At 39.8% G+C, this 16,728-nt stretch overlaps 1 protein-coding gene and 1 long non-coding RNA gene across 2 annotated transcripts; one reads left to right on the top strand and one right to left on the bottom strand.

Annotated features, from left to right (window-relative positions):
* Positions 1-563: 563 nt before the first annotated feature.
* Positions 564-13,504, top strand: ENTPD5 (ectonucleoside triphosphate diphosphohydrolase 5 (inactive); the record flags this gene model as incomplete). Its single annotated transcript, XM_079537896.1, has 13 exons — positions 564-825; positions 2,063-2,142; positions 3,602-3,745; positions 4,123-4,198; positions 5,240-5,275; positions 6,130-6,218; positions 8,827-8,906; positions 10,346-10,407; positions 10,844-10,945; positions 11,788-11,928; positions 12,262-12,318; positions 13,120-13,235; positions 13,418-13,504. 13 exons carry the CDS (start codon positions 564-566, stop codon positions 13,502-13,504), a joined length of 1,332 nt encoding a protein of 443 aa, XP_079394022.1.
* On the bottom strand, positions 12,492-16,480 carry LOC306948322. Its single transcript, XR_013792590.1, has 3 exons — positions 16,366-16,480; positions 15,664-15,690; positions 12,492-12,549 (listed from the first exon to the last, which is right to left on the bottom strand). It is a non-coding gene; the product is annotated as an uncharacterized lncRNA (long non-coding RNA).
* Between the last annotated feature and the right edge of the window lie 248 nt (positions 16,481-16,728).

The following is a 16,728-nucleotide window of genomic DNA, read 5'->3' as shown; positions in this document are numbered from 1 at the left end:
GAGCCAGGATGCTGCCTTCATTCTGTGCACTGATCTTTCCCAGAAACTGCTCAGAGCCTGAGATAAAATTCTCTTTCTTTGAATAATACTTGTGTTTTGCCACAGCATCTCATGCATATAAATATCAGGGCAAAGTGGCTCTGCCTTGAGCTCCCCTTTGATGATGCTTCTATTCAGACAGTATTTGGACTTCCTAGAGTTTCTGGGAGCTGTAAAACTTGAGACTTTTAAAGCCAAAGCAGAGAAAAAAAATGCCCAAATAAAGTAAAAGCTAGAAATACTGGGGAAAACATCGTACTTCAACTCTTCTGCATTTGGGAAATGGAGAAATCTTTACTGTGAAAGAACAAAACACTTAGATGCAGTTCTAGCATCAAAATGCAGTTCTAGCACCAAAATGCAGTAAATAATAACTTGTGGATGAGGTGCTGAAAAGCTATTTTCTATCCAAAGGGCAGAATATTTGTGTAGAGGCAGAACTTTTTCTACAGACTTGGTTAGGAGAGGACTCTTAGTAACTTTCCTTCCTATTTGTTTTTCCATACAGGATCTACACCAGCTCTATGACTGTTGACCCACGCTTGACCGCCTCAAGTGATCCTGGCATGATGACATCTTCCAGATTCCCCATCCTTCTAGCACTGGTCTTTTCTTCTTTGTCCCCTGTTCTTTCCCATTCAAACAGGGAGATGTGGTTTCAGGATCTCTTTCCACCTAACACGTGCCCTATAAATGCCAAGACCAACACTTTTTATGGCATAATGTTTGATGCAGGAAGCACTGGAACCCGGATCCACATTTATACCTTTGTGCAGAAGAGCCCAGGTGAGACCCTGTGTCAGTCTGTGCACCTGCCATATGTTGACTCAGGTTCTGTTTCCACACGAGAGGATTTTGTTTGCATCAATATGGAATTTGGGATCAACTGAAGATTTCTCCTGTTTATCCTTCAGGTCATCCTCCGGGGGGTGATTGAGTGCCATTTATGGTGGTGTTTCACTGTGAAAAGTTCTTTCTTGCACATCTTGAGAAACCCAGAGGTTTCTTTCTGGGTATATTGAATTTCTGAAGATTTTCACTTGTGCAGTTGTTTAAAGGAATGTCCCATTGAATTGGGAAGATTTTCAAGTTGCCTGTTACCTGGAATTATATCAATAAATATTTACATTCTGTATATGTAACATTTTATATCAAAATAAAATCAATACATTAAAGAATTATAACCACCTAGGCAGTTTCCAGAACTGTAAGCAGATGCAGCACACCACAGAATATCTACATCTGACGTGGTGTGGAGGTACACAGCTTGGCTGCACATTAAACACAATTCGAGAAGGTGAATTAGCTTGTATACTGTGAACCAGCAAATCTGCAAAGGTTAAAGGCTAATAAGCCCTTCAGGGCCACATGTAGTGCCTGTGTACTACAGTACCGTAGTACCTCATGTGGGCTTCACATGATTTCAACATTCTTTGGGAAGGGCTGGTGCAATGTCCAACTCTGATAGATGATATGCAATACTGAGATATACATGGTAGAGCCACGCTACTCTGGGAGCAATAGTCACATTTGTTTGGCTTTGCAGCCAAGTGCCTGGGGACAGTCAGCTCTGTTCAGCATTCTCTGTCTTTCTGAATGGGATGAATCACCTATGAATAATCAGGAGCTGACTGTATGTGCCTTAATATGAATTAATATTTCACACTTAGCTTGGGGACAAGAAAGGAAAGAAATTTCGTTAAGATTAGGCAACAGTCATGCTACATTGCTACAACTTGTGACTTACAAATGCATAATGAACAAACATCCTTCTAATTATGTTTGTAATAAATTGTTGATGAGCTTGGAGGACACAAGGGCAATGTTCTGTTAAGTATGTTTCTGAAATGAAGGAGCAGTGTTTTTTTTGGGATTTATTATTTGCAAGGGGATGTCAAGGAGTGTTTCTTTAACAGTGCTTCAGACAACCTTTTGGAAGCTAAAGAATATATATATATACATATATATATATATATATATATTTGAATTGTTGATTGTTTCATGTAATGTTTCATTTGTGCAGAAATCCTTCCAGAGTTGGAAGGGGAAATATTTGAGTCTGTGAAGCCAGGTCTTTCTGCCTATGCTGATCAGCCTGAAAAGGTAAGGCTCTCTTTCATTCCCCATGAGTTGATCTTCCTTCTACTACTATCAGTTGCATTCTACCAAGCAGTTCAAATATTCAAAATTGTAATGCAGGGAGTCAAGAAAAATGTAAAGATGGCTCTCCAAACCTATCGCTCCACTTTTGTGAGTTAATTTCCACACAGTAAAATGGAAACTATTACTTCATGTATTTCATCAGTGGAACAATGGCTTAATTAATTGCTTAACTGCTATATCTAATTAGATCATATGTCTTTGAGAATATTTCATCACAGCTGTAGCTGAGTAATGATTTTGGTATGGGCAATTCCTGTTTTACTGATTCTGGACTTTTGTTTTTATTTGTGTATGGAGTTTTTAAAAAATAAAGCTGGGCAGATCCATAATCTGCAATCAGGTATGTTAATTAGTACTTTATTAATAAATTTACAATTTAGAATTGTAATAAGAAACTGAAGTTAGGTGCAGCCTTCTTTATTTTCAAATGCATACGGTTGCGAATTCATGTGCAGTGCACTTCTTTCAGGCCACTCTGATCAGGAGTCAGAAATGAGCAGCAGGGCAAAGACAGCTAAAGGAATCAAGTTGATACAAAGAGCCAGTCCTGAACTGAGCTGCCATTTTCCAGATCCCTTCTGTTGACAGCAAGCTCATTCACAAGCTAAAGGAGATGCCAGGCAAATGATATATTAGATCCTGTGCCTTGCCTGCTTTAGCAGTCCTGGAGTTAGGGCTAATTAGGGGGAGCTTCAGATTTCAGTGTGCAGTGTGCTCTGCTGCATTCAGTGCTGTAAGAATTTTAGTGTGAAACTCTGGGGAAGAGTAGATGGCTCTTTTTTAAAACTTTGATAAGCTCTCTTGTGATTTCACTAAATTGTCTTGTTTATTGGGTAGGAGAAGAGAAAAATCACCACCAACAGACATTTCTAGAAATTTCACAAGAAAATGCTCATTGCTAATGCCAAACTATAATTGTTAGAGCAGTATAAATAGTTGAGAGCCCAGCAGTGATGTCTGTGCCTCATATGATAAGCACTCTACAGCTGTCATTGTCGTTAGGCTACTTTATATGAACTTACTTGGAATTCCTATGTGCATTTACTGAAATCCACAGACATCCCCCCTGGCGTTTGCAGTATCAGTAAGTAATTGCACCACTTAGTTTTATCATACTACAAGATGCCTAGGTTTGTCAGATACTCAGTTCCCTTGCTTCCTTCCATCTTTTCCAAAAATACTTTCCACAAACAATGAAATTTAATGCTGTCTCCTAGGATATAACTCTGAATGTATCTGACCTTCCTTTAAGGTTTGTATGAGATGCCTAGCACAGTTTTTATGCTTCTTTTAGGCGTGGATGTTTTCTGCTGTTGAATACCAGTTTCACTAGTTTTGAGGAGTTAGGAGGCACATTTTCTGAAGGAAAACTGTAAGAAATACAATTTCTTCCTTTAAGGGTGCTGAATCCGTCAAAAAATTGCTGGACATGGCCGTAGATGCTGTGCCACCTCATCTCTGGAAGAAGACTCCAGTAGTGTTAAAAGCCACAGCTGGACTGCGCTTACTGTCAGAGGAGAAAGCTCAAGCTCTACTCTCTGAGGTAATACTAACATCTTTTGGATACAATGCTATTGCTCTGTTTCATCTTTCCTGGCTCAGTTCTCCAGTCTGTCGCCATCTGCGAATTTCGGCTGTGAAAAGTTAACTGTAATCCCACCACAGCATGAAACTCACAGACTTCACAAATTTTCTTGCATGGTCCTGAAATTCTCTGTCCTGGTGTGCATAGAAGACTCTGGGAGAGAGACTTTGGATACGTCGCTTTCTTTACTGGCCCTTAGAAGAGGAAGAATTTTGTTTGTCATGCTCTCTTGACTTTTTTTCTACTGCAGTGAAAAGGAAAGCTTTTCTCTGTCATTGTCAGAGCAGAGCAAGACTGTTCAGACCAAGGAACTGAATCATTTTCTCTTTCTTTAGGTGAAAGAAGTCTTTGAGGAGTCACCATTTCTTGTTCCAGAAGATAGTGTTAGCATCATGGATGGGTCGTATGAAGGTGTGTTTTAGAAGGAAGAAAAACTGAAGGCAAAGAGGAATGGGAGGGGAAGCAGGAATGACTGAATTTGAAGGGGAAATGCTCACCTAAACTGAGGGAAGGAAGAAAAAGATTTGTAGCCTTGTTTGTAACCTAAATAAGTAATGTAAAAATAAATAAATAAATCAGATTGGAATAGTGCAGGTAGTTAAGTAGCAAAGGAAGTAACCTAAAATACAAGAAAATATGTAGGCTTGGAGTTAATGACTATTTATAAATGATTTTGCAGTGCAGAACAAACCAATGATGCATTTTGGCTACATATCCTTGGAGATCAGGCAGGTAATTCTGTATGGATGTCTGATAGAAGCCACCCATGATGTCACGTTCAATTCTGAACATTTCATTGTGGTGAATTTTTGGAAGTTGTTCGGGGAAGGCAGAAAGAATTATCACGGAGCTTAAGCAACCAATTCAGGGAGTAAGATTAAAGAGCAAAATCTGTCCATGGGGGCCAAGAGAAAAAGAGAAAGAACACAAAGTTTACAAGTGTTTGATGAAGCACAATGGAACATGCAGTGTGCCACTAGGATTAACAGATGAAGTGTATATCAAGGAGAAGTGTGGTACTAACAGGGAGCAGGACCGGTGAGGCATAACAGAACACAGTGTAGCCTGCCAAGTTCTGTTTTAAAACCCACCTCTCCTACTGTCACGTTTCCCTGTGTTTGGGTGATAATCATGCCATCCTCAAGCCAGCTGCTGGAGTCCAAGAGCAGCTGTTTGCATTTTAGTGGTTGCTACTATGTGATTTTTGTATGCTACAGTTGCATACCTGCTACAAATGTTGTTCGTATCCTATCTAATGAGCTTTTAATACATCAATAATGTGTAATATTAAACTGACTTGTAAGTTTGAATTAATGTCTAAAATATTAGAGAGATTATATTACATTACATGGAAATCATTACTAAATAAGTAATGTGGAGTGGTGGTAAAAGTGGGCAGGAGGTCATGAGAGTATTCAGTAGTGACTTTTTTTTTCCTTTTTCTCTCTGCAGGAATTTTAGCCTGGATCACTGTGAACTTTTTGACAGGTAGCTAATGCTGTATAACTTCTCTTTAAATTCGAACTTGAGTTTCTTCTGCAGAGATGATCTCTCTGTGTGTTCCTCTGCCTTGGTTGCTGTACCTTCCTATTCCTCCCCACTGTGGCAACAGTGCTAAAGCAGTGGATTGACTTGGGCAGATTCTGTCTCAGAGGCTGAGTCCCACATGTAGCAAGAAGAAGGCATCTTGATCCAGAAGGTGCTAGGATTTACTCAGGACTGGGAGGCACTGGCAAGCTGGTTTCTGTATGTATGTCGGGCCATGGTACCACTTAGAAGATGGGAAACAGGGTGTTATGCTATTCTTCATCTCACTTTGAACTGTGCAGTGAACGTGATGCAATAGCATGCATTAGCCTGATGTGCTCTACTAAGTTCTGAGAGTGCAATCTAGCAAAAAGAAAACAAAATCAGTGTTCTAGTAGAAATCTGAGTAAGCAAAGAAAAAAATTTCAAAAATGTTGTTCTGGGTGAAGAGGAATGATAACAGCTTGTTCTGCTCTTTCTAATATCCTTATTCTCCCACTGTTCTTGACGAGCACCTATGGTAATTACAGAATTTATGCACTGTCCCTGACATTCTTCTACTATGTCTCTTTCTTTCCGCTTCTCATGTATACCCAAACATTCATCTGCTTTTGTCTCTTAGAATGTGAAATTTGAGTCAGAGAAGAAATTTTCTTAATACCTTCTTTACGACAACATTCCTCTGATGGTTTTTTCTTTGAAGGCCCACTCAGCCTCATGATGTGGGAATTTGTCGGTTGGCTGAGCATACATGCAGTATCCGCATTATAGCATTTTGCCACTTCAGGCTGTTCTGAACGTGATGTGGTTTGCAGGGCAGCTGTCTGGCCATAACCAGCACACTACTGGGACCCTGGACTTGGGAGGAGCCTCAACCCAGATCACATTTCTGCCACGGTTTGAGGTGAGGAGTGGCTGTAAGCATATGAGTCGAGACCACAATGCCAGTGGGAAGACATGGGCACAGCTGGGCTCTGTGCTCTCATTTTGTCACCTCTGGCACAAGCAGAACATCTCTGATGTAGTGAACATCTGCACAGCCTTCCCTTTGACATCAGCAGTTGGCTGATAGGCACTTGCAAACAAAGAAGCCTGGATAACTAGGCAGGAAAAAGAAAGCAAGTAAATGTGTAAAACCAAAGAGAATTAGCCTTTGTTTTCTAGACTTAGGCTGGAAAATCCCCATGAATGAAAGACAATTACTTTGCATTTGATAAATGTAGCATATTTTTAGGGAATATTCTTGCATATTACAGCAAATTAGGGTCTCTTCTGAGTTATCATTTCTTTCCATTCCAGATCCTCACTAAATGTGGCAGGGTGGGATAGTTGTCTAATGGAGCAACTGTTTTTACTTCTAATAGCACAGCTACTCCCTCTTTGTTTACTTACCTGTTCCTTCTCGTTTCCTGGAGAATTCTTGTCTCTGGGGGAGTCTCCCCATCTCTGCTGGATTTTTCAGAAATTCTGTATCTCTTTAGAAAGTCTGAATTGGGACCCAAGTATGAAAATTGCATGAGAAAATTACATGGATGTTAAACAGTGGAGGGATGCTACAGCATTCAGTACCTCCATATTGCCAAGTTGTTTTTGTCCCTCTTGCTATTTCTGAAGTAGTGTAACATATTTTGCTTACAAGAATGGAAATTCTCAAATAGGTGTTTGGGGACCACTAAACACATGGTTTTCATATCAGAATATTTGAGTTCTGCCATGATGGGTCATGTTGAAACCTGATGTGCAACCTTATCATGTTCTGCAGAGCCTCTAGTACTCTGGACTTGCGCTCTGTTTTGTACTGATAACACCTGCTGAACTGGGCATTGGACCAACAGGAAAGGGTGTTATGTGTCAGGGTTTTAGAGACTAAATAGAGCTTTAAAGGAGGCTGGACTGCAGCTCAGGATTCAAACTTCTCCTTATGGCTTTGCAGGAAAAGGCCTTGAAGGTTTGCTACTGACGAGGGCCAACAGTGTGAATAGTAGAGTGGTTTGGAGTAAGGCTTCATGTATCCTAGTTGTATGTCGTGCCTGCTGCAAGCCTATGTTATCAATTTCACACCAAAAAGCACACATATAGCTCAGGACGCTTCTGAAAAATTCTGCCCATGTGACAGAATTTTGTCCCTTGATTTGCAGAGGTTTTTTTCCTCCTATAACCTGAGGCAGTTGCATATTTGCTTTCATATTATTTTTTTAAGAAACAACACTGTAATACTAGGAGATTCATTAATGAAAGATTTGCAAGCAAACAGAAGATGCAGAATGGTAACTGCAAAGAGCTGTTTTAACACTGCTATGCTTTTCATGATTTGGCTGTTGCCAAAGTTATAAGCAACTAAAATTCAACCATAATAATTATGAAATTGTCTGTCTAGTGCCTGCCTCACCTGGGACTGTGTGAAGAATTCTACATTTTCATGAATGCAAGGGACACGAAAACAGTTGTTTTCTCCGATCAAATTTTTTTTTTCAGGACTCTCCTTTTTAAAAGTTTTTGTGACATAAGATTTAGGAACAGAATTCAGAATATGGCAGGCTCAAGGGTCACTGCCACTCCTACACAAATCTACCCAACACCAAAAACAAACCAGTCTATATTTGTTCAGGAGAGACTTAAGCTAAATACTGCTGAACCTCTTTCAGTGTCAGGCAGGCTGCGCTCCAGCACTCTGTAATTGCAGATCTGTCTTTTGCTCTGTCTGGTTACTGGAACGGCAGCAGCAGTGACTCTGAAGGTTCAGTCCTGAGATTCTGCTGTTTGGCCCAGAGCAGCAGTGTCTGATATGAAGGCATGGAGCCAAGAAGGGATGGGAGGATGAGGTTAGAGGAAGCAGAGGAAAGGTTAAGGCCTCAGGGACTGGAAACAGAAAGGAACAGTAAATGAGTCCAGAACAGGTTCAGATTTATAAGAATGAGAGTCAGCATGGCAAGGAAATAGAGACTGAGTATCAGTGGGGCAAACGTGCACAGAGAGGGAGCACGATGAAATAGTGAGGTGAGAGCCGAGGGTAGATGGAAACATTTAAACCAGGAGATAAAGAAGCCCAAAGGCTGAGACTCAATGTTCACAGTGTTTCTTTGACTATCTGGAAATAATCCAACTTGGGAAAAATCTGGTTTATACTTTAACTGGCATTTTTAGATTCTTCTCTGTGCCTGAATTAAGATCTCCAGCCTGGCTTGGAAAAGTTCATAGTGCTTCAAGTGCAGCTGATTTCAGTGGGGACTCTGTGCGTATATATAGGAAAGCATACAAGTACTCTGAAAAACTAAGTGAATTAAAGAGTATTTTCATCTTGATCTGTTTTGTTTCCCTATTATTCACTGCAGTAACACAAAGATGCAAATAAATAAACTCCGTATTAAATATTGCAAGCATTACAGCAGCAGGCACCACTGGAAAATTTTTTTTGTTTTCAAAGGGTATATCTGTGATATTATATCTATCAGTTATTTATTTTTTGTTGCATAATTACAACTAAAAGTTTTCTTTTTTTACTTAATTTTTAGGAAACCCTGAAGGAAAGCCCTAGTGATTTTCTTACCTCATTTGAAATGTTTAACAGGACCTACAAGCTCTATACCCACAGGTGAGGAGGAAAAAGGCTGCTGGCTCTAGTTGGAGAATCAATCTCTCTGCAGCCTCTGAGACCAGAAATGTTTGTGTTGTCCTATTGCCAGCTGTTGGGACTATGATTTATTTACTATATTTTTTTTTACCTGCTTGAAACATTAGTTGAACTGAAACATGACAGTAGGCTGGAAATACTCCAGGTTATTATCACTGCAAAGGAAGCGTTATGAGTACTCTGTTTAAGAATTTTTATTACTTGGTTCAAGCCAAATATTCTGGAACAAACAGAATAGTAGATGTTGTGCCAGCAGTCAGAATTAAATTAATTAAACTCCTAGTTCTCAATTCCAAATAGCCCATCTCTTTAGTAACTGGATAAAAAGTAAAACTTAGACTGATGTAAACCAATGAGACAGCTAATACACAACATGGAGCACAGACTCTTGAGCCAGCTACAGGGATTCTTGGCTTGACAGAATGTAATTGTGCTTACTGAATTAAGCAAACAGGTATCTGAGATGTCTGCAGTGATACCCAGAGTTTCCCTTCATTATCTATGTAGAACTCAACCATGCATGATAGAGTTTGTCTCAGCACACAGCTACTGGGGCGAAGAATATCATTTCAGTTAACTGCAGAATATGTTTACTTGACAGCAAAGCTGGTTTAACAGTCCTCCTCTCACACTACTTGAATTTATAAAAGTAACCGATTGCTGTATTTACCAACAAATTCTATCGCTTGCAATAATTGGGATTTAAAATAATCTCATAAAAATGGGGAAGACAGAGATTAATTTAACCCTGGTTATTACATAAAAACTTGCATTAACATTACTAAAGGGATAGGTAGTCAAAGAGAAATGGAAATGAAAGGCCAGCAGGGATTTAATCTAGCTGCGTTGTTAAAGCCAGTAACACGTAATGATATTCTCATAAGTGCTGTTCACAATCCTAGCTTGCAGTATAGTGGTATTATGTGAAGTCAAACAGAGGCCAACTTCATAGGAAGACACATCCTCATTATAATGGGACATTGTGCAGTTTTGTTAGTTCTGTTAAGAGCACCTGTTAAGAGTCTTATGCATATAATGTAGGAATGGCCATACTATTCCCCTGCACTCCTCACATAACTTTATTTATCCCTGGTTTTTAAGACTAATGCATTTTTACATTTCAAATAATGTCCTGTAGAAATGTCACACCAACTCTAACCACTTTCTGCCTTGTTTAAGTTTAAGATTTACCCATCTTACAGCATAATGTGCCTTGGCATCTGTAATTTTGGGACTTGGAGCTGTTCAGGCAAAGAGAACTCTCTATTTACTTTGCATAGAATAGTGGGAAACAAAGAAAAGGTTTGATTTGAGTGTTCCAGGATTTAGGAAGAATTATGGATGAAACATATCAAAAGTGCAAGAATTAAAAACTGAAATGTTTTCTTTTGTTTTTGCAGCTATTTGGGTTTTGGATTAAAAGCTGCCAGACTAGCAACTCTTGGAGCTTTGAATACAGAAGGTATGTCCAGATAAGAAAACACTGAAGATTTCTGAAGAGATAAGTAGGCTTAGTCTTGCATCAGCAACCCATTTCATATGCCTTCACTGCTATATTTCACACTTTTCCTGGTATAGATCTGTCCAGAAACTGAGCCTACTGCTTTTTTTTTAGGAATGTCATGTGAGAAAGCTGCTTTTCCAGTTTCAACTAGCAGTGAGACTGAGGGTAAATTCCAGAAACGCACACACTAAATACATAGCCAGCCATCAATATACAGCTTTACCAGCTTTCACATAAATGCAAACAGCATAAGGTTACCTGAGTAGGTTGCACAGTTCAGACTTCCTTACTTTTGCCTGAAGACCTTAATGAAGGTCTTTCAGCCTTTTCTTTTCTGGCTTTGCACACTGATAACTGCATTAAAATTTATCCTTCCTGACCCTCTCATTTCCAGTTGCAGATGGACAAATGTTCCGCAGCTCTTGTTTGCCAAAGCAACTGGAAGCAGAGTGGCACTTTGGGGGAGTGAAGTACCGGTATGGGGGCAACAAAGAAGGTAAAATAAAGCAACTTTTTGCTTCTTGTAAGACAAGTCTTGCCTCCAACATCTGCGTTTTTTCTTGACAAATACTCTGTCAGTTATCTTACAGAATGAAGGATACCTCTCCAATCATAGACCTATGGAGCTTTGATAGAGCCAAAGAATGATCTGAAGCCATAAGAGTAGCTGGCCTGTGCTTGCTATACACTGCCTTAATAGGAAACGTTAGTTACTCGTACAAACAGGAGAGTTCCTTCTGAGGAGCTGAGTGCTCTGGCTGTGTTAGGGTACAACAACTGGTAGACTGAAGAGTATCCTCTTGTGGGACTCTTTCTTAAGAATACTGTCTCTAATGCTGCAAGCAAAGCAAGAAGCTGCTACCAGCAGTGACTAGAACAGTCCCCTTTGGTGACTGACAATGCTTTGCTTTACAGTAGGAAACAAGATTGCTGTGCTTGATTCAGTGTGTGTGACTTATAAACTACAATGTGAAGGGGAAGGAAAGTGAAGTTTTACCTTGCAGGTGGTAGCAAACATAAATGAGATTCTGCTGACTGCAGAACACAGCAATGGGAGCTCTGCCTAAAGAGGAAGCATTTCATGCACCTACCCTAGTATGCTCAGCCTGTCTATCAGATACTGCTGTGAACTGCTTTAGCAAGTTCCACTTGAGGATGGTGATCTAGAGTGCTTGCTCCATGCAGGTACCACACTGGATTATGGAGAGGCTATCTAAGCTCTTCTCAACTCCTCTGATTCTTTAATCTCTGCTTCTTCCCCTTTTCACTCTTGCCACCAATTCCTCCATCTCCTGGATGTGCCTCTTAGGCTCACCTTATCTGTCTTTGTCCTGGCAGGAGAGACAGGATTCAAGCCTTGCTATCTGGAAGTACTGAAGGTTGTTGAAGGAAAACTGCACCAACCAGATGAGATTCGTGGAAGTTCCTTCTATGCTTTCTCCTATTACTATGATCGAGCAGCTGACACCAACCTAATAGGTAAAACTGGTCTGGGGTAATCTACTACATGTGAGCATGCCAACCAGAAGGTAGAACCCTGAAGATGGAGACAGGTGAAGCAGGGAAATGGCACAAGATGTCTAAGGAAAAGGAAACACAAAATGCCTTCCTGTAACCCTCACTTTTGGTATTTGGAATTTGACAGAAGAGACTAGTGCTCTGAATGCTATTTATGCTTGCTGCTCTGTTCGTTGTTACCAAGAACTTCACTCCTGGCCCATCATCACAGAGTTGTACCCCAGAGTCTGCTCAGATTTAGAACTCAACTGCTTGCAGGTTTATGAAGATACTGTCTCACCTCTTTCTTTTCAGATTATGAACAGGGAGGAGTTCTGGAAGTGAGAGATTTTGAAAGAAAAGCCAAAGAAGGTAACTATCATCAAACATGGGAAACTGTTGGGGAGGATAAATCATTAAAGATGAATGTTTACAAGGCAGTACTTCATGTATTTGACTTGAAAAAAATGACAGTTTAGCCTTTATTTCACTTACACTTCCATGTCTTGCTACTTACCTTCTGTTACGCCATACCTCTAACTGTTGCTGAATAAAGTATTGAAGAACAGTAACAAGAAGGAAAGTGGTAGCATCTTTGCAGTTCTGTTCAGGAAATAAGGGAAACAGCTTATAAATGTCAGCACAAAACAGTACATTTCCATCTAAAAGATGACACTTGTTGTAAATGCACTTCCTAGTCACTGTAACCCTTGTTGTGGAATCTTTGCTGCAGTGTGAGTGGTTGTTTGGGCAATAGTCTCTTGGACATATGGTTGAAAATTTAAAATTAAAAGCAGCTGTCAGCCCAGAAGGTGGAATCTGTTACTAGAGCCATTTTTGGACAGATTAAGGAAGATAAATGTTGCCACATTCTTAAAATAAGCAGTCTACCAGGCAATTACCCTGGCAGCTATTGATTGAGCACAGGTTCAATCTTCAAAAGAGCAATATGAACTACGTTGCTGTAACAAAACATACACTTCTGATAGAGTTAAGAGAAACTGTAATTACTATATCATTTACTCTCCAACTTTATGGAACAGCTGTGTAGTATGTACCATGTGTCATATAGAAGTAGGTGATGTGTTTTAGTGGATTTTGGCTTAAGGTCATTTCAGAAGCCAGAAGCTTTATTTTGCTGATTTTTTTTAAAATTATTTTTTCTTTCTGTAGTCTGTGACAACATGGAGAGGTTCAGCTCAGCCAGTCCTTTCCTCTGCATGGATCTCACTTACATCACTGCTTTATTAAAGGAAGGTTTTGGATTTAGAGACAACACACTCTTACAGGTGAGAGGTTCAATCCCAAAACCAGCTTTCCAATTTCTCTATCAAACAACATGCAGTGGTTCATTTTTCTGGCTAACTAGCTACTGAGTCTTTCCAGGGTTGGTATGTGTAGTTGCTGTCATGTGCAACTCTCAACATATTGGGAACACTGTTGGTAACAATTGCTTTTTTTTCTTTTATAGTTAACAAAAAAAGTGAACAACATAGAGACAAGCTGGACTTTGGGTGCTACCTTTCACTTATTGCAGTCTCTGGGGATAACATATTGAACTGTGACATTCCTATGGATTTCAGCATTTCTGAAAGTCTGAGAAAGCAAACTGAAATCACCAGGTATGTTATCCAACTGGAGTCAATCACAGAGTGGAAAATGGACCAAAGCTATAAAACAGATCCTCACCTGGGATTGGCATTGCACATAATGAACGTTGACACAATATAATTGTGATTGTCACAAATAATCCAGAAGCTGCCTTCTGAAAGTCAAAAGGCCTAAACTCCTGCAGCGTATCTGCAAGAGACTCAAAGCCAGCTTTCACCAGCACATTTTTATAGCATCCCATTGCTAAAAGCACAGCATATTTGGGACGTGGTGGTAAATTACAGATGGTATTTCTCCTCCCCCATTTACTTTAAGCATACAGTACTGAAGTTTGCTTGCAAGACATTAAATACAGAAATTATACATGACACCAACAGCCGTTCAGAGAAAATTAAACAATAACCCTGGATGCTCCCAGCCTCAGTGTTCAAAGTACCCAACTGTTAGCTAATATATTACAAGATGACATCAGCCTTTCTATAAGCACTCTTCGGGTGTAATTTTAGGAAAGGTATTGGCTGAAACATAGGCTGTACCACACCAAGCATTTCTTTCAGCAGTAGTTTCTTAAGCAACATCTGTGCTGACAGACTGCATGACTACCTTTGTGCTGCCCTTTATAAGTTTGTACTGTATGGCTGCACATCTGGATGTCAGGCCTTGATTCATTTTAGCATCTACACTTGTAACACACAGTTGTGCAGGCACAAAACTAGGCAGCAAGATATGTACATGTGCCAGATATTGAAACTCCACTGCCGAAAGAAATGCTCGTCACATTACACCACAAGGAAATTAAGGATGGGATCAGACGAAGTGTCTGATGTAATAGTTCACATTGCCTTGACTACGTTCTGTTCAATATGGAATATGGAACTTAAAGATGAACTTAGCACAGGCTTATGAACAGAGCTTTCATTTACCCCTGCCTTATGACAAACACTTTGTTCTTTTCAGGCATTTGCACTTATATGTATATTAGACCACATCTTTTTCACTTTGGTAAAACCCAAGATTGGTCTCACACTACCTTCTCTGGAAAATGGATTTGAAAATAATTGTTAATGCCCAGCATGAGGAAGAAATAGTGCACTCAAATCCTAACTAATCTCAGCAAGTAGGTTGGAGTCCTAGGAATTTGCCTTACTATGAACATTGGTCATTTTCCTCTAATTAGCAGCACAAGTCTGGCGATGGCTGATTAAGTTATCTCATTTCCCTGCCTCAGGTTTTATGGTGCTAGGATGCAAAGCATGCTTTTGATTGAACAAGCTTGGTCAGCACTAGGAGTCCAAGGAGCAGGGGGGAAGCAGCTTATAACTGTCCCACTTTTGACACCTTGCTGTAAACTCAGACTGTTTCTTTGGAATATGAAATGAGCATCCTACTTGTGCTCCTTACCAGAATCAGTTAGAGAGATGCACGTTAGGAAATGCATCAGCACCACAGCAAACTTCTGTTCCTCTGTCACTACAACAATTTGTTTGAGCAGGAAGAAAGTAGCCATGGAATCCAGCCTTTTCTTTATGAGGAACCTTTCTTATTCCCCTGCTTACCATTTGGCAAAACTTAGTGCATGGTCTGCATGCATGGTTTCAACAACAAGGTGACAAAAAGCATATTCATCTTCTGAACAACCAATTTTCTTCACCTTTGTATTCTTTGGAGAACACAAAGAAGGTTGCAGTGATTAATAGCCAAGCGTGTTACTCCTGAGAAGTAGCTAATGTAATGAATCAAAGGCTTCCAGTCTGAGCCAATGGTATGATAAACTCTCTTAGCAGATCCCGAGGCCAAGAGCCGCAAGCAGTGAGGCTGTACTTGAAACACAAAAGCAAGGTGGGGTATTATTTTTAAGGCACAAGCAGAAGGTTATCTGCCAAGTGAATAAAGCCTAGCCCTGACAAGTACCTGAGGGTTTGGTTTTGTCCTGAGGGAGGATATCTAGAAGACATACTGTGTGGAGAAAGTTTCTTTTCTTTGCCTCAAACTCTGGGACTACAAATCCTAGGTGGGAGCATCCATTATCCTGTACCAAAGTTGCATTAAATCTGAATGCTCAGGGCCTTCATTTGTCAGTGGCACAATTCATTAGCTGAAACTCACCTGCTGCTCTCTACCAGGGGTCTGATCCTGCAGTCACAAGAGAAACAAAAAATAAGCTCAAAGGTTTCTTTTAGAAGAAATTGCAGAATTGAGCTCTTACTGTTTACATCTGAATTACTAAAAGTGGATTGAGGATATAGGGAAGCCAGTCATGTCCTCACACTCTAGTGCAATGATTTTATTTATTAGCTTAACTAAAAACTAAGCAGCCTTTTAAGGGAAGAGTTCTACTTGCACCGCTGATTTTTATCTTCTCCTTTGTTAAGTCTCTTATCCTGACTACCAGGAACTGCTTAGTATGTGTGACTGAGGAAGCACGAGTGATGGCTTTCAGTACAAAACTTATGTTTAATTATTTGTGATTTTAATTCCTGATACTGGTTACCGTATCTACAAATCTCACCCAGTAGCAGTGCTCACTCAATGTTGTGAATCTCAAATGTCTAATGCAGGAGGGCTGGCATTTGGAACATAAGACAGAATATCTTGATTTTCTATTTTAGTAATTAAAGCATTTTTAACAATATTTACAACTTTGTCCTGAAGTTTTCTTTCCTTGATGTTATCTTGTATCTTGTTTTCATGGTATTGGGAAGCTCTTAAGACTAACCAGTTCCACAAGAAACATCACTATTAAATAAAACCATCATGAGAATGACAAAGAAAAAGGTGAAGGAGAGAGATTAGAACATTAAAGCATACCTATCTGCCACTGGGAGTTGGTCTCTTTGCTGAAAACTTGCCTTCCTTTCGGAGTCCAGGAAGTGGTTAAGAACACAGAATTGACATAACAGTTTCAGAATCACACCATGAAAAACTGAAAGTAATTAAACAACAAAATTTGTCGCTAGCAAAATTCAGCCCAGTCCACTTCAGTCTAAATTTGAAAGGTTCAAACTAAAAGCAGACTGTACAGACAGTTCAGTGGCCGAAGGGATAATGATACCACAGGAAGAGACCTCAAACCTCGCAGAGAAGAGCAGATGAGATATCATCTGCATAAACCAGAGAAGGTGTAAGACACAGCTCAATACTTCAGTTTTATTGTTAAATTAAAATAACACA

This window comes from Tetrao urogallus (genome assembly GCF_951394365.1).
Source record: "Tetrao urogallus genome assembly, chromosome: 6".
NCBI classification, from domain to species: Eukaryota; Metazoa; Chordata; class Aves; order Galliformes; family Phasianidae; genus Tetrao; species Tetrao urogallus.
This window is presented reverse-complemented; position numbering and strand designations above follow the sequence as displayed.